This window comes from Marasmius oreades, chromosome 1 (assembly GCF_018924745.1).
Source record: "Marasmius oreades isolate 03SP1 chromosome 1, whole genome shotgun sequence".
NCBI lineage: Eukaryota > Fungi > Basidiomycota > Agaricomycetes > Agaricales > Marasmiaceae > Marasmius > Marasmius oreades.
The window spans coordinates 1,117,694-1,141,885 of record NC_057323.1 but is presented as its reverse complement, the minus strand read 5'-3'; the positions used below and the strand labels follow the sequence as shown (position 1 = coordinate 1,141,885).

General features: G+C 47.1%; 5 protein-coding genes and 1 non-coding gene across 9 annotated transcripts; 2 read left to right on the top strand and 4 right to left on the bottom strand.

Annotated features, from left to right (window-relative positions):
* Position 1: 1 nt before the first annotated feature.
* E1B28_000305 (uncharacterized protein) lies at positions 2-3,962 on the bottom strand. The gene is made up of 16 exons (XM_043146116.1): positions 3,897-3,962; positions 3,526-3,841; positions 3,308-3,460; positions 3,144-3,242; positions 2,910-3,086; positions 2,781-2,855; positions 2,512-2,730; positions 1,573-2,449; positions 1,498-1,518; positions 956-1,433; positions 808-893; positions 731-751; positions 619-674; positions 260-554; positions 121-209; positions 2-70 (listed from the first exon to the last, which is right to left on the bottom strand). Exons 2-16 carry the CDS (start codon positions 3,655-3,657, stop codon positions 23-25), a joined length of 2,826 nt encoding a protein of 941 aa, XP_043014816.1. The 5' UTR covers positions 3,658-3,841; positions 3,897-3,962; the 3' UTR covers positions 2-22.
* An 827-nt stretch (positions 3,963-4,789) lies between these two features.
* E1B28_000304 (uncharacterized protein) lies at positions 4,790-5,257 on the top strand (the record flags this gene model as incomplete). The annotated part of the gene is made up of 1 exon (XM_043146115.1): positions 4,790-5,257. One exon carries the CDS (start codon positions 4,790-4,792, stop codon positions 5,255-5,257), a length of 468 nt encoding a protein of 155 aa, XP_043014815.1.
* Positions 5,258-7,948: 2,691 nt separating this feature from the next.
* E1B28_000303 (uncharacterized protein) lies at positions 7,949-10,936 on the top strand. Of its 2 annotated transcripts, XM_043146113.1 has the most exons (10): positions 7,949-8,258; positions 8,322-8,682; positions 8,741-9,194; positions 9,257-9,319; positions 9,376-9,665; positions 9,725-9,804; positions 9,874-10,110; positions 10,178-10,230; positions 10,293-10,398; positions 10,512-10,936. In XM_043146113.1, exons 1-10 carry the CDS (start codon positions 8,003-8,005, stop codon positions 10,547-10,549), a joined length of 1,938 nt encoding a protein of 645 aa, XP_043014813.1. In that variant the 5' UTR covers positions 7,949-8,002; the 3' UTR covers positions 10,550-10,936. The 2 variants fall into 2 exon arrangements, with proteins under 2 accessions (XP_043014813.1, XP_043014814.1); XM_043146114.1 differs by having other exon boundaries at positions 9,725-10,110; positions 10,293-10,936.
* Positions 10,937-11,008: 72 nt separating this feature from the next.
* E1B28_000302 lies at positions 11,009-11,099 on the bottom strand. Its single transcript has one exon. It is a non-coding gene; the product is annotated as a tRNA-Ala (tRNA).
* Positions 11,100-11,230: 131 nt separating this feature from the next.
* On the bottom strand, positions 11,231-13,334 carry E1B28_000301 (uncharacterized protein). The gene has a single exon (XM_043146112.1). It carries the CDS (start codon positions 13,235-13,237, stop codon positions 11,546-11,548), a length of 1,692 nt encoding a protein of 563 aa, XP_043014812.1. The 5' UTR covers positions 13,238-13,334; the 3' UTR covers positions 11,231-11,545.
* Positions 13,335-13,603: 269 nt separating this feature from the next.
* On the bottom strand, positions 13,604-16,122 carry E1B28_000300 (uncharacterized protein). 3 transcript variants are annotated; one of them, XM_043146109.1, is made up of 10 exons: positions 15,717-16,122; positions 15,491-15,652; positions 15,402-15,429; positions 15,250-15,351; positions 14,932-15,192; positions 14,497-14,867; positions 14,303-14,433; positions 14,085-14,248; positions 13,991-14,017; positions 13,604-13,935 (listed from the first exon to the last, which is right to left on the bottom strand). In XM_043146109.1, exons 1-10 carry the CDS (start codon positions 15,897-15,899, stop codon positions 13,697-13,699), a joined length of 1,668 nt encoding a protein of 555 aa, XP_043014809.1. In that variant the 5' UTR covers positions 15,900-16,122; the 3' UTR covers positions 13,604-13,696. The 3 variants fall into 3 exon arrangements, with proteins under 3 accessions (XP_043014809.1, XP_043014810.1, XP_043014811.1); XM_043146110.1 differs by having other exon boundaries at positions 15,250-15,429; XM_043146111.1 differs by having other exon boundaries at positions 13,604-14,017.
* Positions 16,123-24,192: the final 8,070 nt, after the last annotated feature.

Sequence of the window (24,192 nt, the reverse complement as noted above, 5' to 3'; positions counted from 1 at the left end):
TGTCAACCCTGAGTGAACTGTTCTAAATTGGCATCGTATCTTTCAATGTCCGTTTAAGAGCTTCGATGTCCTGTAGGATTGGGTCAGCTTCGAAAACATCCTGAACTAATTTAAACCTACTGTGGCTGTTGTAGTGAACACACGAAGAGTGCGATTGCGTTCCAGTGGGCTGACGTCTTTGTAAATTGACCGCATATGTCGAGAAACATCTACAAGACGTCAGACGACATGGAAGAGGTACAAAACCAGTCGGACATACAATTAACGAATATTGAACTTTCGTTAGGACGATCTCCGTAGGACGGTATGTGTTTCTTGATAGAAACACCTGATTTCAATTTTTGCTCCAGCAAATCGTGTTTATTCAGGAAAAGAATAAATTGCCCGGCCGACACCAAATTATTAGAGCAAATTGCGCGCCACAAGAGAATCGAGTCCTCCAAACGATTAACGGCGTGATCTTCTTCCAGGACCTCATCGAAAGCGGATATTGGGCAGAGGAAAATGATCGTGCTGTATTCCCCTTCCGTTAAGACCTGGGCCAAGATGGAACGCTGTCAAATAGAAAAGTAGTAGGACCATCCCAGACGAAAAGAAAAAATAATAATGGTTTCATACCTGCCCTCGACTCCCTCCAATATTGGCTATCCGGAGAACAGATTCGCTGCTTATCGCTATATCAGATCGTCAAGGCTGGTGACACTCATTCCTCAAGGTATGATTCACGTACTAATTTTGATGTCCTCATATCCTTTCAGGATAGAATCGATCAATCACAGACATTCTCAAAAAATGGCCGCGACGCACCACTAGTCGGTAGATATGCGTAGGCGATATCCTCGTCCGTTGGGTAATAATCGGACGATGTGACACGATCTAAATGCTCGAAATAACTGCAAGAAATTTAAGGTGAAGTCAACGGCACCATCCAGAGCTAGATGATCTACAAGCTTACAATTCTGTAGAACCAAGATACCGAATAGTTCGACGTTTGAGAGCAATCTGGACGCTTTCATCTGCCCACAAAGCTTTGACGCTGTCTTTGTTCGCAACAACAACGTTGAATGCGTTTTTGACGGTGGAACATTCCACAAAAACATCACGGGGTGCTGGATGGGATACAGGAGGCGACAATCCGAGTCCGCTGTACCAATGGTTTGATCTGACATGTTCCTCGAGAGCGCGCTGAAGCGCAGGGACTGTGATCAGTTGGCGAAGGGGCTTCAGAGGATCTATCAGAAGGCCATGATGAGAGGTGAAACCGGACGTCGTTAAACAATGTTCATCATAGTCCTCCTTTGATTGTAGTTGAAGGTCTGTATAGATCAGCTCAACGATGTCGAGCAACAGACTCATGATGTTGAGTTGTATAACCGTGTACCAGATACTCCTCTCCCTATCCCAAGTAGCATACTCGTAGCGCGCCACCAAGTCTGCAATGACGGGTCGAGTTGTTGAGACTTGCCGTCAGATTAACTCGGAACGCTCATCACTTACTTTTCAAAACCGTGGTTTTACCTAGTAAAGTCAAGCATCAAAATAAGGAAGAGTTCAGTACACCGCTCAACTTACCGCTACCACCCTGTCCTACCAACAGCAGCCCTTTCACCCCTTTCCGCTCTTCGCGTTCTCGTTTCCACTCTTTCTTGATCTCTGCATCGATCGCATCGCTCACCCTCTTGGCTTCAACTTCTCGCGCAACACGTTCAGCAGCTTGTTTTGGAGTTTCATCGGGCGGAGGTTTGAGGTAAACTTCGAAAGGGTCATCAAAAGACCTAGCGATCGCAAGAGGCGTGGAATATCGCTTCCTTGATGCCGGTACGAGATTCGTGAAGTAGTTATGAATGGATTTCGCTCCTGACCTGAGGCCTGGTCTCCTGTCTGGACTTGGAGTTACGAGGGCAATCTTAGGTACAGAAGATTGCTCCAAACGTGAGGCGTTATTGTTCCGGGGAGGTGAGGACGATGTGGTGGTGTTGGGAACTAGCTTAGTCAAGTAAGAAGTGAGGGATTTGCTTCTTACCCTTGACTCCGGTTTAGAATGAGTGTTATTTTGAGCAAAATTGCCATCCGTATAGCCGTCGGGAGAAGGGTCATCATGAGTGGACTGCCCATGTTGGAGACTCGAAGTAACCACAGCTCCATCACTCGTCTGCTCTAAAACAGGTAGCATAATCTGGATGGGTGTCTCAAGGTAAGAAGCAAGGGCCGAAGACGAATCAGCACCAAGAGATATATCCGTCTCCGTCAAATCTGTCAGGCGACGACATATGTAAGTCGCTGTTGGTCGTTTCAGCCACTCTTGGTCCCAGCATCTCTCAATCAACTCCCAGACATTATCAGGACACCATACTCCAGTCGGCCGTTCCGGTCTTGCACGATTGAGCAGTACTTGTGTAATAACAGCGACGTCGAGGAGGTCTGGAAACGGTGGCCTTCCTGTCATGATCTAATTCAGAGAACAGGGGTTCAAAGTCAACAAATGCCTTGGGTTTTAAAATTGAGGTTTACCTCAACGATCGTACATGCGTAGGCATATATATCTCTAGGAGACCGGTCTTCATTTGAATCTCTCGTACTCGATGGTTGGAACATTTCTGGCGCCATCCATCGCAGAGAACCTTTCATGCCCCCCGTAGAGGTTTCGACCATCGTTGTCCCATGTGCTTCCCTTGATAGACCAAAATCCGCCAACCGACAGTTGCAGTCCTCATCGACGAGAATGTTAGCCTATGAGGAGGGTCAGGCAGTGTGCTAAAGAGAGAAAAGTATACAGATACCCCTCTTATATCGCCATGGACAATCATCGGAGACCGTGAATGAAGATATTCTAAACCGGCTGCTATGTCTCGTATCTACCTGACGGTAATTAGAAAAACGCTAGGGCACCAGATATGGACTAGACAAACCGATCGCAGTCTGTCATGATCAGGCTTCCTCTCCAAGAAAGTGACGATATCGTTATTAACCATCCACGGCGATACGAGACAAAAGTCGGTTTTGAACAATGTGGTGTTTACGCCGAGTAACTGAAGGACATTTGGATGGCTAAGCTGAGTCCATATCAGTGCTTCCTGACAAAAGTCCTATGATGTGGGCAATTCTGTTGGAAAGCATTTGAACCTTGAAAGAAGGAGACGCACCTCCACCATTTTCTTCCTTTTTTTTTCGTCAGGCTGCGTATGAACTCGAAGGACCTTCAAACAGACCGTACGGTTGTCTACAACACCTTTATATACGTCCTGTCCATAAAAAATCATTCACGTTTCAGACGAAGTTGCGGTTATCTAAAGATGGATAAACGTACAGCAAATCCACCACCCCCCAGCGGATAATCTCCATCCCTTCTGACATTGTCACAGAAGAACGAGGAAGGGAAGATGTGGTACTTCTTCACGATCGTATTTAGGCACTTTGTGCAACGTTTTCTGTACAATCCGTCTGTTGAAGACTGTATCTCCTAGTGAAATATACCAAGCAAAGATGAGAATCGCATTCATACGAGATTAACGTGCTTTTACGCACCTCTTGCAGCCATTCCACAATAGATGATGCTGTCCAATTCTCGTTTATCTCCAACCCGTCCTGCAGACCTTTGAGAGATGTGGAAGAGAATAGAAAAGAACGCAGATCGTCGACATTCCGGACAGTGGCCATTTCGCTAGTTTACTTCATTCCACTGGCGTATTAGCACTATCTTGTGACATTGAACCCACGCTTGTAGCTGTGGAAGTGCATCACAGCTCTTTCCATCAACATCGCAATTGCCATGTTGGTGACAGTGACGCCGACTGTTAACGTCGAGGTGGGAAGTATTTGGCCACCCTCTAATCTCCTGGTTCTACGTTATCGAAGTAGGTGTCAGTTACCTCCCACCTTTCGAACGGTCCGCTTACCCCCCTTCCACGTTCAGATGGCGCGAAACAGACTAGATCTCAGCGATAAAGCCCGTGAGATTTGCACAATCAAAATTTTATTGTTACATAGCTACTTAAAACTGGTCGTAATCGCTACATACTTCTTTTTTTAACTGCTCAGAGATTGAAAGCATGGCCGCTGTATCCCAGGGATCCATTGACTCAGATCCGCTCCCGCGTTGCCTTTTTGTTCCAAAACCACCATCCTAGTGGTGCTCGAACTCAAAATACCGTCTTTGACCTTTTCGCAAAGTTCTCTCGAAAATGGATACAGTAACGATACCAGCATATCGTCTACAGCGCGCGCCATGCCCCTCAACACGATTCAATCCCTCCAGCTGCCTTTTCATAGCACCGTTACCCAATTCCTCTTCCATGTCGAGATGGAATCAAGGCAGATCTCTCTGAACTTGAAAGGTTGAAGAAGTGCTGTTACAAATTTATGATCCCAGGAATGCGACGAGACGCAGTAGAGAAGATGGAAGTGTATGATGGCGCCAGGTCATAGGATGCCCTCGAGGTATTGGTGGAGATATTCAAGCTCACCTGCGAGACAAACCTTCCTTCTCAACTTCTATGTCCGTGCAATCGGCGTCTATTCGATTCCTCAACCTGTGAAACCCTCGATGGTCTGTGGTCGCCGGAGGGAACTGCTTTTTCTATGGTCATCGATGGAGGTCTGGCATACTGGCGTGAAAGAATTTCGAAGTGGCAGACTATATCATCGAGCCCAGCTTTCGCTCCGCGACCCATGCCTTCGACTTGGATTTGAGTTCCGAAGGACCGAACTCACCGAGCTCGGAAGATATAATCAATATTTTCGCTCAACAAGCAAATCGTTGGCGTAACCTACTGTTCCACATTCGCTTCCCATGGATCTGCACTTGAATCGATCCGAGGACGCTTATCGACGCTCACTCGCCTCGGTCTTGGACCCTTTGGGGCTCTTCGTTCTGATGATGAAGTCTTCTCTTCACGTTTCTCTCGCTGAGGATTTTACCAAAACAAAATTTCCGTTTACCAGCGCCAGACTAGGTTTACCATCCTCGTCATTGTCATTCGACAAACGCTGCAGGCTCTCACGACCTGGGGGTGTTGAGGCTCATTCATCCGTACCTTGGACTGATGAGTCCAACTCCAAGGTTGTGCTACTCAAAGTCAATTCGTTGTCTTTGACAACGGGACAAACTCGGTGTATGGTCGACGTTCTGCAAATGTCTCAACCTGATACTTTTGGAGCTACGCAATCATGTATCAAAGGACTCGAGATCGTCCATCGAGAGTGTTCCGCGTTAACCCACATGTTCTGGAACACATTCCACTCCCCGACGCAGACATGATATCCCTTCTTCAGTGTGTTCCTACCCTGCAAAATCTCTATTTCGAAAAGAACAGTCCTGACCCCGCGCCGGAGGATGGGAAGCCCACGAGCATGATTATAACTTGTTCTTTCCTCTGCATCTGGGATGTTCTTTCCTGGCTCAACGGACCAGTAGAAAGGTTCATTCCCGGCATTTGGACCGCTGGCCTGATATAACCATCGGGTGGGCCGACCATCCCGGGTTCATGTGCTCGTTTGCGGTGACCGCGCTGAACGCAGACGCAGACGACTCTTTCCATACTCTTTACGCTCTCAAGTGCTCTGGGGAAGCCGGGTTGGATGTTTTTAATCAACGTCGAGTATTGGTGTGATATCTAACAGATGGTGATGAGTCTCAACTTGTGGTTCTTTGATTAGCTTTGAACCTTGTTCTCGTCGAGGCACGTATCTCGCCAGGAGAACAACTTAACCTTGAACATTCAATTTGAACACGCAAGCTGCGGATTTATTTCGGAGCGCGCGTCATCTTTGTTCCTTCCGGACCTCTCCAATCCCTCCTCGTTCATTGAAGAGGTCATATTCTAATTATCTTCAAGGTTTACAGCTTAAGTCGTCAGTCGCAGGCTCGAAGAATTCAAGCTTTCAACTTGCCTCCTATGAAGAATACGATCAACGGAGCGCGCCAAGTCATAATGATGGTCTAGAGGCTTGAAGAAAGCTTTACACCTGTATCCGTAGTTGGAGAATACAGTCGCCTTGGCGTCGATTCTCGCGAGTCTCCGGCCTGCGGGAGGTTTTGGCAGTGGTTTCTTCCACGTACCTGGGAAATTTTTGGTGAGTTCTCAAAGCTAATGGGCCACTTTTGCCGATGTTACTTTTTTTAGATGCTTATTTTGATCATGTTTGATTGTGGAACGTTCATAACTTCGAACGGAAACAGCACGCCTTCGATCCAGCATAATTCAGCATCTCTGACTCCCACCGCGGACCACAGCGAACTTTTAATTTGCCATTGAACCTACGACTAGTACGCTTGTCGTTGTCACCACCTGGTTTAGCTCTCCGCTGAAGAGCGTCGTATCTACCAGAAGGGAACGCCAACTAGTTATACATCGTTCCTGCTTTACATGATCTTCCATAAGGAAACACGAAATCGCCAATAACGACAGAGAAGCGGGACGGCTCTGGGAAGGTTTTCGGCAGCGGTGAGCGCTTGAACATTCTAGGTTTCATTAATTACTAGTTACACGAGTGGCCTGTTCCTCATTTATATATGTTGTAATAATAGATGTCCAACGGGAGATGAGTTTTAACTGCACCAAGAACACACTCTCAAATTGAATACCTGGGTTTCAAATTTCAACTGTCAACAGTTGTCACGACGAGACGTTTGAGTAGAACTGTACATCGATGTAAGTGAGTTTTCACTTGACACTGAGTCTATTCCTATTCTTATCAATCACTGAATGACGGGCTCATCAGCATCTTAACAATTTAGTGGTGAGGACTTTTTACGGCTTTTTGGGGCTTGTACAAGTCAACAAGTTGCCAGCTGCCAGCCATGTCCAATTCCCGACATTAGGTATTAGTGCACTCTAACCCTGTACTTTTGTCGCAAAGTTGCCGAAACTGGTTAAAAGCGCTTATAAGGGATTTTAAGGTAAAATCAGGCAATTGGGGTTTATAATAAAATGTTCCTGTAGCAAGGTCCCAATTAAGGGAGGTTTTAAGGGTAAAAAATTGAATTCATGTCGTAAAATGCCGCTTTTCGGGAGGGATAACTCGCCGGATGAGACGTAAAAAGCCTATAAAAGGGCATTATAAGGATATCAAAAACGTTCCGCTTACAAGGCCGCCGATAACTTTGCGACATTACCAAGGCTGCTGACCGCTTTAAAGTCTCAGGGGCCACGCCGTGTAATCTAGCTATCTATCTATCGCCCATTTTTGCCCGGGTCCGTCTGCCAAAAGTCTCCAAATAACGTGCTTTTTTGAACTAAACTCCCCGATATTAAATTTGAAAGCCAATTTGACTCTATTTGATGGAGCATACTCGAGATGCCTGGATAAGCTGGTGGGCTTGCAGGCCGGTCGAACTGGCTGCAAAGCCCTGAAAAGTCCCGAAAAGCCGAGAAAGTTCACCGCTAAATTAGGTAGGTTGCTGATGCGGTGCGTAGTATACGTATCTCCACAGGTCTGCAACAAAAGTGGTCAGCAGCGGCATTTCAATAGAGATAATATCTATTCCGAACCTCCAGAGGATCCCTCGGGCAGAATATCGTGGAAAATATTCGGATGCAACTATGTATTAGCAAGTTGAAGACTTCCGGCCTGTAGAGTGATAGGAAAATATGCCACTACCTACATTCGACTCTTGACAAATGAGTTTGAACCCTTCCAAGGAGATGCTGGGGATCGCGGCCAAAGTCACGCCATTGAAACCGTTTGATCCGCCAACTGCGACTTCCGGCCCCAGCCGCCTACCACCTGCTCCAGTCCAGAGATTCACACACTGTAGCAGAATCTAAAATACAATACACAGGATACACAGGATCTGTCATTTGGGAACAGAAACCCACCTTTAGGCGGGCTCAGGATACCCTCGTGGGGGCAATGTAGTCACATTGGATCAATGATGCCAAGGTACAACTCCGGATTGGGTATAAAAACTGACTGACAGCAATGACGATCGGTTCTTTCCAACAGCCCTCTTCCCCGTACTCTACCTCTTATTTTCTCTCGTTTCCCTTCGTAATTTCCCTGGATGTGGCTCTCAACGACCACAGCACTAGTGCTAGTGCTCGCTTCCATTCAGCTCAACACTTGCTACGCTCAACAGTCACAAGAACTCGAACGTCGCTTTTCTGTAGATGGAGCTGTTGCAGAGGCGTATGATTATGTTGTCGTTGGCGGTGGGCAGTCGGGGTTGGCTGTAGCTTCCCGACTTACGGAGGATTCATCAGTGTCAGTGTTGGTTATTGAAGCCGGCGACAACGGGGACGCGCTCAGGAAGGATATTGGTGCGTTATTGACAACATCTTCCTTTAAATGCTGGTTCTTAAAAACCTTTATCACCAATTCAGACACTCCTTCTTCAACCTACTTCAAACCAATCACTGGCACGAACAACGATTGGCAATATCAGACGCTTCCTGAGAATAACACCAATAATCGTATTGTGTGGTGGCCTCGAGGAAAAGTAGTGGGAGGTACTTCTGCCATGAACGCGATGTACATGGTACGACCTTCTCAGCTCGAAGTTGACGCGTGGGGTAAGGTGGCGGGGGATTCAAATAGATGGGGTTGGAATTCGCTTTTGGCCGGGATGAAAAAGTCAGAAACGTTCACACCACCCCAGGATGACGTGAAAAATATCGCCAAGATTCAGTTTGACGCTAGTAGCCATGGAACCAACGGGCCTATTCATACCAGCTACCCACCTTTGTGAGTGTGTCGCATGGGCTTCTGATTGCTGAGGTACCTAATTTCGATTCTTTCACAGTGGATTCGTACAGTACGGCCAATTCCTCGATGCCATGAACAATGTAGGAATCTGGAACAACCCCGACGCCATGTCTGGCAAGAACTGGGGAGCGTGGACGACAGGCACTTTCATTAACCCAGCAAACTGGACCCGTTCGTACTCCCGAACCGGTTATATTGACGTATTGCCACAACGCGCCAATCTCAACATCATCACCAGTTCCACCGTTACCAAGATACTCTTCCGTTCTGATAGTGACTCGACGGCTACCGGTGTAGAGTTCGCTCGGGGAAAGGATGCGGCGAGACAGACGGTGAAGGCGAACCGAGAAGTTATACTATCATCGGGGGCTATCGGGACTCCACATCTGTTGCTTCTCAGTGGGATTGGACCGAAAGATGTGTTGACCGCTGCTGGCGTCAAGGTTCAGGTTGACCTTCCGGGTGTGGGACAGCATCTTCAAGATCATATTGTTCGTCTTTTTCTTTTTATCAAATCATACCGCCCTGGTGCCTATGCTCACGCTTTGCTTAGACCAACTCGGTTACCTGGAACACAACCGTTGATACAGCTGGGTCACTTTTCAAAAGTGGTACGGTGAGTTTTACGACACTGCTGTTCAAAACAAATCTTACCCTGACATTGGATCGCAGAAATCAGCAGAATTCCTTGCTCACGTCAACTCTGGGGTTGCATATATAAATGCAACTTACCTCTTCGGCGACGCCGCCACGTTTCAAAAGCAGGTTGCTGACCAATATACCTCATCATTGTCGACAGCACTGCTCTCCCAAGATCCTACGGTTGTTGAAGGCTACAAAACGAGATACGATGTCATTTCCAAGCAGATTATTCCCAGTGAAGTTGGTTTAGTGGAGCTCTTGATCAACTTGATGGGTGAAACGACGACATCCATTGGCGTTGCCCTCCAACATCCTCTGAGGTATGTCCTCCTCTATGGTTAGCCTTATTGGTGCTAAACTTTTGTCCTTTCTTTCATAGTCAAGGTCGCGTCTACATCAACTCCTCTTCAGTCTTCGACCCTCCTCTTATTCAGCCTAACTATCTGGCTCACCCTGCTGGTTTGCATTTTTTTGCTCGCTTTGGTTTTCCTCCTGAGGTTCTCCCAATTGACATCTTTTCTCCTCTAGACATCGTTATGCTCCGAGAAGGCCTCAAACTTGCCCGCAGACTTGGCTCGACCTCACCCTTCAACACTACCCTGCGCAACGAAACTTCTCCCGGATCAAATGTCCAGTCAGACGAAGACTGGGATAAATGGATTGCTGCAACCACGTGGACGCAGTTCCACCCCGGCTGTACTGCTGCTATGTTTCCAAAGAACCAAGGAGGTGTTGTTGATACCTCTTTGAAGGTTTACGGAACGAGTGCGTTTGGTTTATTATGGCTGCTCTCTAAATTACGTGTTCTAAACGGGTTCCTGGTTTCCACTAGACAAACTGCGTGTCGTCGACGGCTCCGTGTTTCCGTTCCTTTTCTCTACACATGTACGATAGACTTTTTGCCTTTTGTATCTTTCTTCCCTCTAACGTTCCTCGGGTTTTTATAGCTGGGTGCTCCAACATACGGTGTAGCAGAAATCGGGTCGACTATCGTCGCATCTGCAAAGAACTCAGCCGTGTCCTCCATACCAAAAGGCTCGTGGTCGTGGTTAGGTCTGTTCGCATTCATTGGCATTGTAATGTCCGCGTAGACTTGAGCTACTTTTCTGTTGTTTCCCTCCCCCCCTCCCCTATTCCCATCTCACTTTGCTCGATCTTTACAACAGATCTCTTTCATGGACTGCCCTCATCAAAAGGACAATAATTGATTTATCGGTCGCCACCACCGGAGACTTTAAAAAAATACCACATACTCGGACTGGCATGACGTTCGTTTTAGATATTTGGACTATGACCCTTTTGAAATCTATTAATCTTCCACTCGAAGCATCAAATTTGAATACTCATCCCTCATCCATCGACTTGTGTAAACGGACAGGTCCTATTTTTCTTTTTTTTTTTTCTGCTTCTTTCTTCATGGAGAACTTTTCCGAAAACGATGTAAATCACGACATTTTCTTCCCTTTCTGCGTTCGTGATTTATTTATTTTTTGTCCGTAATGGTATTGTTTACTGGAGTTGTTTTTGCAAGTACCGTACATGTGATGTCTTGGTTGAATGGATTTTTGGTGTGAGACGAAAAGAAAGGCGGAAAATTCGGAAATCCGTTAATTGCGTGTACGACAACCTTCAGTCGAAGGTGTCAACAACACGAGGAAAAAAATGGACGTTCAGGGGATTGAACCCTGGACCTTATACACACTCAATCCATTCGGATTTGCAAAGCATACGCGCTACCACTGCGCTAAACGCCCATACTTCATAGGTGTTCTGGTGCTCTATATCCCTGCAAATAAATCTGGAGATTATCTTCGACGAGGGGTTCGTTTGCTACTAATTAATTAATTACCTTCCACTGCCACTACTTAATTGTCAGGGAACCCCGTTGATTTTAATGTGCTGATGCGGGTCAAGAGTCTAAACCGCAAAATAGGCCTTTCTCCGCTCCCCGATGCATTAAAATACTTCTTAATTTGCCATGAGTGTCTACATATCTCGAGGATATCGGCCCGGCTACCTTCGCACTCATATGGCTGCAACATGTTAGAAGATTCTGCCTCTAATTGACACTTCGTGAAACCGGAAGGATGGGAAAGAAGGTCAACGAAAAAATACTTGTATCCTGGTACAGATCTTCATTACCTTTCTCGATATCATGCTGAACCATAAAAGAACCGAAACAGCCTCATCACCAATAGTGTTAATCGTCTTCGTCTTCGTCGTCGTCGTCGGATTCATCGTCATCATCATCATCGACATCGTGCTCAATGTTGATAGAAACACCCAGGCCAGCTGCATTGAAGCACTGCAAGGCTTTCAAAACATCAAAAGAATCTATCCTATCCCGAGTTGTCACGGTCACCGCAAACGAAAGTAACGAAGCAGGCAGATTACGATCGACTTTCGTATGTATCTTCCCTCTCCCCCGGTTTGGATCAGGGCATCGACTGAGTATAGCGTTAACCAGAGCTCGCTGGTCCAGACCTTCAGCATGAATGTCTAGAGTGAGATACTTGAGATTAGGAAGAAAGATCTCAGACATGTGCTGGCTCTCCCTCAGCAGTTCATGTGAAAGGAAGAGTTGGCGAAGGAAAGAAGAGGTGACGGTCATGTTTGTAGGTTTCAAATTTCTCTCACGGGGGAAACTTGTGGGGAAACTTTCCTGGACAAAGAGAGTCTGGAGAGTGGGTACCTGTCGAAGAAGGGCGATGAGGTCCGTGTCTGTGGCTGGAACCCCTTGGAGATGAAGCGACGTAAGGACACATGTAGGCTGAAGTAGATCAGTTGCGATGGACGAGATATTCCACGGCAAGTTCCAGTTATCTCCGTCATCGGATATTTCCAGACTCATCAGATGAGGACAGGTGATTTGGTGAATAGCTTCGGCCATACAGCGAGCTTGTGTGGTCGCAATTGATAACCTCCTGGTTCTGTGTAGGACAAGATGGTTTCCGGCGTCAAACTCGTCGGGATGAATGTCCACCAGCTCTATATCCTCAAGATCGAGACAGAGACCAAGAACCTGCAACATCCGGTTGAGCTTAGAATCGTACAGGCGAATTGACCTTATCTGTCGCCATGGTAAACATAAATTCGATGTGATGAAGTTGCGTTCGAGAGAAAGGGATCGTAGAGCCGGCGCCGTCTCAAAGACATTGGAGATTATATCCGGGGATCTTAAGTCACCTTGAAGGGCGAGATCGGACAATATCGGTAAGCGTCCTCGAATCGCTCCGAGTGTTAACCCAGAGGTGCCATCACATGCAATGCTGAGCGTTAGACTTCGCAATCGGGTGGATTGCTGAACAAACATATCCGCCACATCCGGTTCGTTTTGAAGCCCCTCAGAAACCAAACAAAGCATGATGGGATGGCTCTTAGAGCGAGCCAGGAAGAGTTTGGCAGCCCGATACATGTTTGCTTGGAACGTAGTGACATCACCGCGAACGATGTGCATTGAGGACCACAAGGATGGGGCAGTTATTGCAAGTTCTCTCCAACGACCGCAGACCATTGAGATCTCAAGGGCAGGAGGTATTAATGAATGAGAGGGTTTTCGGTTCGTCCGGGTGACATAGTTCGTTGAGCAACAGTATTCGAAGATTTCCACCATGACCTCTGGGGGCGTCCTATGAACGGGAGCCATCAAAGACTTGTAAGTCTTGATATTTTCCTCTACCTCAAATCGTCGCTTTTCCAGTATCATGATAGCTCCTTTGAGCCTTTCCACCTCATCAGCGAGCTCATTTGATTGCCTCTCAGCAGCAGACAGTGACTTTGCGATGAGCGGCCTATGGAATTCGGTAACGGTGCAGCGAAAGGGGAGCCGGATACTTTTGTATAACGATGTAGATGAGGTGGTGGTGGGTGGTGTAATGCAGTTTTCGTTCATAGTAATATGGACGCGTAAGGATCTGTCAAAGAGGAGCTCGAGGTTGATAATCTAGTAGGTGGGAAGGCGAAGGAAAGACTTAAAAGAGAAACTGCAACGACGCGTTTAACAGGTCATGTGACCATACGCCCCTGTACGTTGAAGAAAAAAAAATCAGATCTGCGTCGTGAGTGGAACAGGTTGGAGACGGAGTGAAGCGAGAGAACAGGTTGAAGCACATTCGATAGACGAGACATCCCAGGACAATTTCCAACCTCTGGTTTTTCATTACGCCCAGTAAGGGCAGATGAGCGTTTCAGTGCTCATAAGTTTGCGAACGGCTGAAATAAGGAGGAGTTCCAAAGAAAATGGAAGGGAGGACGAGAACGGGAATTTCAGTTTGAGACTCGAAGTCAGTGATCAACGCGTCGAATACACAATAGTAATACAACATATACCGAATAAATCCAGCAACACCACTCACTGGTCCCTCCCAATAACATCCTTCAACTGAGTCTTCGGAATCGCAGCCGGGAACGCCTTTCTCCCCAACCTCGTCTTTGTCTTTTGTTCATACGCGAACCCAAACCCAACAAGCTCAAACTCGGAGAACGCTCCAGCGAAGAACGACAGTCCGAAAGGAACGCCAGGAGCAGGGTACACAGTAAGTGGTCCCGCGCTTTGGATGGTCACGTTATTCGGGAAGAATCCAAGGGGAACTAGTTTGAGGATACATTCGTTAGGTTTCGAAGGAAGTGGAGAGAGACAGCACACCAGTGACAATAGGATACCCGGCGATAGCTATCAAAGAGAAATATTATTTGATGAGTCTCTGGAACGCGACAAGTAGGGAACATAGACAACCCACCTGCCGGAACAGTCGTAAACCCTGTTGCAGGCAACACCAACGCATCGAGTTTGTGTTCATGCAGCGCAGCATCTATTCCACGAGTCCTTCCAAGTTCATGGTCGAAAGCCAAGGCTTGTTGGTAGGCAGCGTCGAACCCGTTAGTTCGTTGAGAGGCGATTAGTCTTGCAAGGGGGCATCAGGCAAGGGGAAGGACAAGCACCGGGAGACACACGTACTCGGATTGACTTGTGAAATTGACAGGTTCTTCGAGTTCCGGGTGTGCATTGTCGAAAGCAATCAAGTCTGCCAGACTCCTCACGCCGGAAGGGTTCTTGCGCAGACTTTGGTAATATTCGTTCAGCTGAACCTAGAGGATCAATATATCTCAGCGGTTAATCACGGGATCGGAGAGTAACATGAGAAAGCGTACTTTGAAATCGGTGTCCAGAACTAACGTCTCATTATCAGAAGCGACAATCTCTTGAGCCGATGGAATATCTGCAGGATCGACAACCGTAGCTCCTAACGTTCGAATGGTGTTCAAAGCTTCTTCGAAGGCAGCGACCACCGCCGGTTCATTGACACCATCGTCAAGGAAAACTTTTCGGGGAACACCGATGCGTTTCCCTTTAAGAGCGTTCGGATTAAGGGCTGTCGTATAATCCGGAACGATATCAGGTTGTGCGAGCGTGAAGTTGTCGTTGGGATCTTTGCCGGCGATAATGGAGAGCACAATAGCCGAATCCGAGACGGAACGTGTTATTGGGCCTATTGTGTCCTGATTGGCTGAAATCGGAACGGCTGTAGATAAGACGTCAATGTTCGATGACCTCCCCACATGAAGGAAGCCGAAGTTCCAGCATACCTCCAGCCCGAGACGTCAACCCGACAGTAGGCTTAATCCCCGCCGCATTATTGTTACTAGCGGGACAGGTTATGCTCCCATCCGTTTCTGAGCCCAACGTGACGGCGGCAAGACCAATCGAAGCAGCTACTCCAGACCCAGACGAAGATCCACATGGGTCAGCGTTGGGAAAGTACGCGTTTGTGTTTTGGCCCCCACGACCTGACCAGCCCGAAGGGAGATTGCCTCGGAAATGCGCGAATTCTGATAGGTTCGCTTTCCCTAAAAATAGAATATAAGAAATGGTTGACCGCGAGATGGTTGATAATAGTAAAGTACCGAGAATAATGGCGCCAGCTTTGCGCAGTCTCTTGATAACGCCAGCATCCTCAGGAACCACGGATCCCAGGAGACTGAAAGACCCGGCGGTCGTGTTCATTCCTAAGAGGAGTTTCAGCGAAAGGAAACGAAAGAAGCTGGCGCTTGCATGCCTTCAGATGCAACGGTCCCGATGTTATCCTGTTGAGTAAAGTAAGTATGATTCCTGATTTTAGATGCAAGCGGTAGATATTGGGCTTACCTTGACGAGAACAGGAATCCCATGCAAGAGGCTACGCTTCCCGGATATCTTACGCTCCTTGTCCAGGGCCGCGGCCTGTTGCAATGCCGACGGATTGACTTCAAGTACTGCACGCAAAGCTGGACCTTTCAAGTTGACTTCCTCGATTCGAGCGAAATAGGCCTGTCAGTGGTGTAGGAATCAGATTGCGAGAGAGGCAAAATAAATAAATATTCCGAACACACACCTTGACAAGATCGACACTACTAAAGAGCCCATTATCCAAACCGTGTTGCAATTCCAAGACAGACGCTTCATACAAGTCAGGTAGCTCGAGTTCTTCCCTTCCGAGAGCCCATGACAGAGAAGAGGGAAGACCCAATACTAGGGTAAAACAGTAAAACAACGAGGACAAGACGAACAACAACATGAGTAAGATCCCGGCTGGTGGTCGACGATGAGGCTCGAGCTTAAAGTGGCCTTGGGTTTTGAAATTAAGAAAACCATCAAGCCAAATTTCCCATGTTGCTTGAGATAAGGCTTCTGATTGCTAGCTTCGAGGGAGAAAGATGCCATGCAAGGAGGGGACATGTGCATGTGGACGTTCTGAAAACTAGCACTGGCACATTTCCCGTCCGCGGAACGGAAGTTTGAGGAATTTGACTAAGCAAAACAGAATTGTCGCAAATTTGCCAAAAACCCATAAAAGGTATTTTAGCGGGAACGTTTTCTTATTGCAGATTTTAAAATTTCCTGAAATGGGCTGCCTCGGCATATTTTTTGTCCTCAATTACTTTGAAAGGTCCGTTTTAAGGCATTATGGGCCGACACCCCTTGCAGCATCCATTCAACTTCAATTCTCGACGCGTCCATGGTGGCATCCCATTTCTATACTTGACCCAAACGGCAGATTCTGAAAACATTCCTGCATCTCTGTCAGCTTCTGTAATGGCCGATTCGCTGTACTCTCGGGATGAGGGATTAGGGTATGGGGGACTCATAAACACACCCCGTAGCTTCATCTTCGTGCCTCCCCGCTGAGACTTTGGTTCTCATTGTGCAATCCGGCACCCTCGTCCTTGCCCCCGTCAATACCGTCACACTCAGACTGGTCTACAGGCATGGTGTCTTGTCAACTCTTTTTGTAACTGACCTAGATGTCATACTCATATGTTTTCTTGATCTCAATTCATACATTCCACAGTTGCAGTATACTTCTGCAACAAGATGGAACTACGAACGCAAAAACAAGGCAGTTCGGAACGATCCAGACTCTCCTATATAGCAAGTGAAAGCTATTGAGGAAAATCGGGGTAACAATCAGTGCAAGGATTAACTCTTCGGATCCCATCGATGTTGCGAGGAAAACGGTCAAGAATAATTATTTAATGTGAAAGGATCTTAAGCTAGGTGTGTGGGCGTGTTTTCCCTCGCCGCTGATATTCACATTTTGTCGAAACACGAACTAATAGGTCGTTCTGGGTTTTCCAGATCCGACCTTCTTTAAAAGTATACTAGCGAGAGCAATACGCAGAGCAAGTTGAGTGATGGAGAGAAGGAACTCGAGTAACGATCTTAAATTCAGACAAGCTGGTCTTACGCACACTTGAGTAGAAGATTTACACACAGTATTGCCAACTCACCGACATGATAGCCATTAGCGTTCCAGAAGTTCGATTCAGAACGAATCCTACGCAACTCGACTCTCGTTCGACTCTGCGAGGCTCGCAATAAGCACATCTATAGTTCCGAGCATTCAGGTCGGAGGCGAACGGCGAGGGAATATGAAATGCACCTTCATGTCACGTACGAGAGATCGAGCCACGTCATGACAACGAATGGTCTCTGTGAGCCTCTTCCATGTAAACGACGGAGTGATGAAATTGTACCCTCCGGCCGATTTGGATGGCATATTAACGGCGATATGCAACGCTTGTGCTATGATTCTAACAAGGAACGATAACCATGTAAGTTGTTTCTACCATCAAGAAGAGAAACCGAAGTCTTACCCATACAGCCTCCTCTTACGAACATCATACTCCCCAACTTCAAATGAATCAGTTGACACGCACTTCTCGAACGTTCCTTTCGCGAATGCTACAGTCCCCATTAACAACGTGGACGTGACACAAGGGTATCGAACTTGAATAAGCAAGGTACGCGAGTGGTAAAGCCATGGTCAACAATGCAAGAGTTTTGGTCGAGGCCGAACCGAGGTGTAAGAGGTTGATGAGGGTGAGAGTAGTAGCCACTGCCACATTTATCCATTCCTGAATCCTGATAGAGTAAACGGTAAACGGTGGTGGTGATTCTCAGTGAGGCTCTTTTTATGCTGTTGCACGCGGTTTCGACACCCGGTGAGGAAGAATCGAAAAGCAAGGGCTTGGGGACGATTTGACGCAGCTTTATAGAATAGCTTCATCTGTCACCAGAGGTAGAAGTCAGCTGTTGTGATGGATTCATTGTGTTTCTCAACCTATCACATGAAATAGACAATAAATACCACGTACCCCAAACCCCAAAGATTTGCTACTCCTGCATTGCTTGGATTGTTGAAATGTTCAAGTTGCAAAGCCGTGGGGCACGGGTTCTCGGAATCGAGTCATCCCTGAGGTTGCATTGTAGACTTGGACTTGCTATGATGGAAACGAACGGAAAGCAGAAAGATGGAATTAAAAGGGTTTCAAGACCGATACATCCTACCATCTATCATTAACATTTCCCACGATATTGGCATCTTATTCCTAAACCGCGCAGCTTAACGGCACTGTCTTAAGCTCTGACATCAATCGATTTTTTACGCGTGTGGTGGCCTCGAGCAACGATGTGGGACTCGTGATACATGGCTAGCGAGCTGTACTCAAGGAGTGGAATCGCGATAAGGATGGCACGAGTGAATTGACGGTGAAGACGGTGGCCCAGACATCTCACAACTTCATCGCCTTTTGTGGCTTTGACTAACGTTGTGCACAGGATGGGGACGTACGTTCACTTATGGATATATTGGAGTTATATTTAATATCGTTCAGAAGGCAAAAAGGAAAAGACCCCTCGTCGACGGAATTAATTGCATTGCCTCCCGCATATCAACCCCACACGAACATCCAAGTCCTCAAGAGTACGTAGTACTATACCAGTATTTTGAGGTATTCTTGTTCTCCTTTGGCGACCTGCTGTCTAACATCTACCGCCTGCACCCGCTTTCACCGAACATGGCACAACGGTCGCGGCGGTTCAAACGTTCAACGTTCAACTTTCGTCTAATACCAAGTGGTAAGTTCCGCATCATATGTCGAGTTGTAGATCGCATTGTTCACAATTACCACATACCGTTCATTAATACCGAGTTCTCCGAGTCCGTTTAGTGGGATCACATTCGAATCTGATCCCGTAGCAACACAACGACGGACTTGACAGCGCACACAGTGCACACACGCATCAGGAAAATGCAGATTTGTTAATTAACGTTAATTAACGTTAATTAACATGAATTAAGGGTATTTAATGTTAATTGAAAATTAATCGAATTAATGGTAATTAACGTTAATTCGCTAGGTTATAAATTTAATTAATAGTAATTAACAGTAATTAACAGTAATCAGTAAGTAATTACCAGGGATTAGTACGAATAATAGTACACATTAGCAAGATAATTAGTAGAAATTAGTATGAATATAATACAAATTAATACCAATTAGTATGAATATAAGATAAATTAATACCAATTACTATGGATTAGCTCAGGCTTAGGTTTCTTTCGATTCATGTAAAGCAATATGGTGCTTGATTAGCAGGCGGGTACGTTAATGACAAAAAAGAAAAATCTATATAGCCCCGTTTTTTACAGGCCAGAGCATCCTTCAAACATCAGCCAATTGATCAGCCCCCGGGTCCTCATCCAGCTCCTCATCCAGCTCCTCATCCAGCTCATCCAGCTCATCCAGCTCCGTGTTTCCTGTAGCGTTCGGCATCCATTGGCTGTGTACTACATTGTCTTTGTCTTCATTAGCCTCTTCATCCGAGTCACAATCATTGAAATCGTATGTCTTTTCGACAACGCCGATGTCAGGAATACCACTGAGCAGACATAGTCAGTAACAAGTAGAGAACGACGGCAGGAGATGTCACCAAGCAAAACCATATAGTTCCCGCATGATCTTGTGGAAAAACTCGCCATCCTTCCCATCTTTCATATCTGTCAACATGACTACTTTCTTCTGGTATTCCTCCCTGGCGAGTTCCTCGCTAAAGGGTGCCTTGACTTTGCCCGACGTTAATGTATCCTTGAGTGCACAATGGATCTACGAAAACTCAGCAAAAGAAAATGTCGAGTTACGACCCGACGTACCGCTGCGGCCGAAGTCGCTAGAAGAGGGATAGATACTTCGCCACCGAGCACCTGGAACTGCTTCTCGAACAACCGGAGGATAGAACCGGAACCTCCACGAGAAAGCCATAGGCGGCAATGGTTCAACACTGCATCATGAAGGAACGGCTTGCTCTTGAGTGGGCGACGGCTGTAAGACTTGAGCATTATATACAATAGTCAGATTCCAACCAGTGCAACCACAGAAAAAGACCCACCTTTTTCCCAGATGTACCTGCGTTTTCCGTCTTGGAAGGATATATGTAGAGGTCATTTCTGGTCTCCGCGTAGGCAATATCAAGGCGATTCGAACCACGCAGTTTGTAGTCTGTTTCGACAATGCCGGACGCGACTGTCTTGCTGCTGGATCGGAACTGAAAGAATCGCGTCATTGGCTGCGGGAAAGTGACCAACCAGTTAACACTATTGAAACAGGCGTAAAGAAGGGAAAATTCACCAGCTTGGAAAGAAGACGAAGGAAAACGGGATCAGTGTCGAATCGTTTGAATATTTCACGGGCTTCTTCGGTAGTCCGTGCATCAAGGGATTTTCGTCGTCCGAAATTGCGCGCGCTGGTAAGCATCATGTTCTTCATGAACTCGGTGGGAGTTGCATATTTCGGAAACATATTGGTGAATGCAGCATACTCCATTACAGTGGTAATGGTTAGTTTTAGAATCCTTCTGAGTGTTTGCGGCTGATTCTTCAAAAGGCACACGCCACCGGCAGAGATGACAGCTGTTGCTGCTTCGCTCCATACTACTGGCTTGCTTTCAGTGACGCCCCGAGATATACCCTTGATCTCCGGGCGCTTGGAGGGGTTAGACCGCTATAACGCATTGAGAGTTTGGGTTAACTTACCTCTTTAACGTGTTCTTGAACGCGCTTCGACTGCACGGACATAGGGCCGTTAGTAAGATAAGAGAGTTGGATATCATGTAGGAACATACTTTGGCGTCAATCGTTGTGGGAGGGGTGGATGCCGAGACCTTACGAACAAGGGTTCTAGTAGAAATAGCCTTCTTGTGGGTTTTTTCAGGTGCTGGTTGACTCTCGCTGTCCGCTGAAGATATGTCAGATGCCGGTGGAGGGGACGAGTGTACGACAGCTGCACGCTCGACCCCGAGTTCGACGTCCGAGTCGAAAAGGTTGCCAGACAAATCATCGATGGTCGGGAGAACTGTTGTGGACAGCTTGATAATCTTGGCCTGCTAAAACGAGTATCAGGCAGCACGTTATGCACGAGACAAGACTCACCTCATATCTGTACTGTTTAGCTGTAAGAGGTGTGTCATCCTCATCATCGCTGAGCTCATCCTCTTCCTCCGACAGCGAACTGTCACCCTTTGCCACGCCTATATCATGTTCGAGCTCCTCAGATGAAGATTCTTTATCAAGTTTCGGGGGTCGCCCTGTGCAAAGGTGAGTACATTGAACTAATATAAGCCACATGCGTACCATGTATATGCGACTGAGTTACCCGTCCCACTTTTCTGCTGTTGGACGGTTTCTCACTGGAACGTATGGCGTCGGGGACCTTCTCCTGTACCATATTTGATGCGTTGTTGGGACGGCCCGTCTTAACATTCGCCTGCGTGACACTCGAACCAGACTTGGGTGGCTTAGAGGGTTTAGCTTTACTATTCTTCACAGCTGGAGAATAGTAGAACATCAGATACACAGTCACCGGTGCTACGCAGAAACAGTCTGGCCTAGTTGTTCCAACACCTCCATCGTTATGTCTTCATCTGAGTCATCGAAACCAGGCGGTCGTGGGACATTGCCGTCTATATACATGTGAGCTACTTTACAGACAAGAAAAATGTTAACGACACCTTTTGTTGCTTTGAGTCGCTTCGCCTCCGCTTCTTGAATGGCACTGGATAGGGCGCGTTCACGTTTGCGACTTTCAAACGCAGCAGTCGCACCCGGACCCTTATTACGAACTGCTGTCATCCACACTGTAGAACTAATGAGCATTCAGTACATGGGTGAAAACCAAACGACGTACCACCATCCTCTTGAGCCTTGCTTTTGCTCTGACGAACAGGCAGAGCTCGCGTAGGTGCAGAGGTTTCAGCGTCACTTTCGGTGTTGGGAATAACCATGTTCTTGCGACCTCTACGAGCACGGGGGGGGGGGGGCAACTTCTACGTCGCGGCTGTCGTCATTTTGTTCGGTTTGTTCTACGTCGACATCCATATCTTCACGACTGGCGTCATCTGCAACCAGAACTGTTAGCAGTAAAATGATCAGTGAGGTAAAAAGCTACCTGGAACGGGTGCTTTTTTTTTCTTAGTCTTGTCATTCTTCTTGTTACTTTTTTTGGAGTTTCCTTCAAAATCAGGAGGTGTAAGAATGCGGGACACGGTGAGGGAGGACATAACTTACCCTTGGGCATGTTGCTGGGGCAAAAGCAAGAGAAAGCAACGATGTGTGGTCCGGGGGTACCTACAACGGAGGACCACATTGCTGACTTGTTTGATTCCTCGTCGATAAACGTCGTTTTGGCGAGCCTGAGTGTGAAGTAATGCAAGGATAAAAGACTATCGGTGGAAGTAGGCGATTTGCACACAGGCAATCCAGGGTCAGGACATACACGGGTATATATCTGCATCCTACAGCTAGGAATGTAGATATACAAGTATCGGCAGAAAGTACTGTAGATATCGTCGACGGTTACCCAGATCGCAGGGAAGTAAGCGATTTCTGAGGTAACTTCACCCTACAGCTAGGAATGAAGGTACAATAAAGGACACTTTCAAATGTTGGCAGTCTCAGTAGGGGGTTAAAAACAATAGGATTCCTAAGTAATGACCGCTAGATGGTTGCTGCCCAAACCATACACCGACAGCTGGCATATGGAAGTGGGACATGTCGTGGTACAGAAGAGAGTTAAAAATTGTCACACTATCACACTCGTCACATATAGCGGGGGTCACTCGTTGTATTAAAAAATGATATCAAACAAGCTGATACTACCAAAATACATGGGGGGGGTTCCTACTAGCTACATAGTGTCCAAAAAATACAAGAAACTAAACAAGAAATACAACATTTGAGTTGTTGACTACAAAATTCTCAAATACCCGCAAATGTCTGTAAGAAATGGCTAGCCAGCTGCCGGTTCTTTTCCTGGATCTTCGGAATAGAGTAAGTGAAAGATACAGCTTTTCTCCACCTAGTCGCGTTCATAAGGTACCCCCGGCCACTTGAACATTCGCGGAGTCGATTCAGATACCACTTTTCGCAATCTTTCGACCAAAAATCGAGGTTGAGGCCGCCGGCCATGAAAGGAGCAGGGCGAGGCCACCAAGACATGTGCGATGCTTCAGCTGCGTTCGTATTTACCTGATCTAGTAGGGCTGTCAAAATCTAACAGTAAATTTTTAACTGCTACACACTTACCTCTCTCCACCATATAAACTCCGCAGAGCAGGTCTACTTCCACAGGCGTGAGGAAATCGTCCCAGTATCCCGCTCCCTCATGCTCCCAGAAGCATCGTCCTTGCCTTTGAAGCCGTTCGGGGTCACCGCCAAAAATTACGTTCTCTTCTGACACTGTCGTCGTCGCCATCCTCGACAGCAAACCACCCGCTAGCACCGCAGCGCGCCCCCTGGCTGATCGTAAGAACTGATCACGTTCTGTTTCATACGCCCTCCAGTCATGAATATCCGGTGTGTAACCAGCACGCCGGAAGCCAAGGAAACAAAGAGTTGACGCATGAGCGGCTTCTCGCCACAGAGCCGCCGCTTGAGGGGGTGGGTCGCCACGGACGAGAATGTGGAACCGGATACCGTGTCTTATTAGCTGAGAGGCAACAATGTGGAGATCAGGGCCCCAAGCACAGCGTACAATGTGCAGAACCGATACAGGGCACTTTATAAGTAGCACCATTTTTGGGGCGAGAAGATCGGATTTCTTGCGGACCAGGTGCCAGACCTCGTTGTCGACAGTAACTTTGATGACGAGTATCTCCCAGTTCAATGCATCTGATATGTACGATGAAGGGTCGGAGAGATCGTGGCTCGGAAGAGAGAGGGGGGATGTGTGGGTTAGCGATAGGATGTGGAAGAATTGACGCAGTTTGTCCATGGTTTCTGAAGGTGGGTCAGGTTCAGAGAACATGGCATTATTAGGGTTGTTCCGCCAGCGCCCATTCCCCAACAGATTTCGGGTGGTGTCAAGGTCGATGAGGTCGACGCCTTCCCTCTCCCATTCACAGTCACTGAATCCGTAACGCTCAAAAGCGACCTCTTCCATCCTGATGGGTACGAAGTCGGCCGTGACTTCATCTTCTGCTTCTGGATAGCCCCCAATTGCTTTGAGAGCTTCCCCTGAAGTGGTCTCTGTGTC

Excerpts from the sequence above, each read along its gene's own strand:
- E1B28_000305 (XM_043146116.1), bottom strand. The coding sequence starts at position 3,657 with ATGGCCACTGTCCGGAATGTCGACGATCTGCGTTCTTTTCTATTCTCT. Across the intron at positions 1,519-1,572 it reads GGTAGGACAGGGTGGTAGCG|GTAAAACCACGGTTTTGAAA; the intron begins GTAAGTTGAGCG and ends TGACTTTACTAG. Across the intron at positions 675-730 it reads ATATGAGGACATCAAAATTA|CGATAAGCAGCGAATCTGTT; the intron begins GTACGTGAATCA and ends GATCTGATATAG.
- E1B28_000303 (XM_043146114.1), top strand. The coding sequence starts at position 8,003 with ATGTGGCTCTCAACGACCACAGCACTAGTGCTAGTGCTCGCTTCCATT. Across the intron at positions 8,259-8,321 it reads CGCGCTCAGGAAGGATATTG|ACACTCCTTCTTCAACCTAC; the intron begins GTGCGTTATTGA and ends TCACCAATTCAG. Across the intron at positions 9,320-9,375 it reads CACTTTTCAAAAGTGGTACG|AAATCAGCAGAATTCCTTGC; the intron begins GTGAGTTTTACG and ends ATTGGATCGCAG.
- E1B28_000301 (XM_043146112.1), bottom strand. The coding sequence starts at position 13,237 with ATGAACGAAAACTGCATTACACCACCCACCACCACCTCATCTACATCG.
- E1B28_000300 (XM_043146109.1), bottom strand. The coding sequence starts at position 15,899 with ATGTTGTTGTTCGTCTTGTCCTCGTTGTTTTACTGTTTTACCCTAGTA. Across the intron at positions 14,249-14,302 it reads AATTTCACAAGTCAATCCGA|ACTAATCGCCTCTCAACGAA; the intron begins GTACGTGTGTCT and ends CCCCCTTGCAAG. Across the intron at positions 14,018-14,084 it reads GTTTACGACTGTTCCGGCAG|CTATCGCCGGGTATCCTATT; the intron begins GTGGGTTGTCTA and ends TCTCTTTGATAG.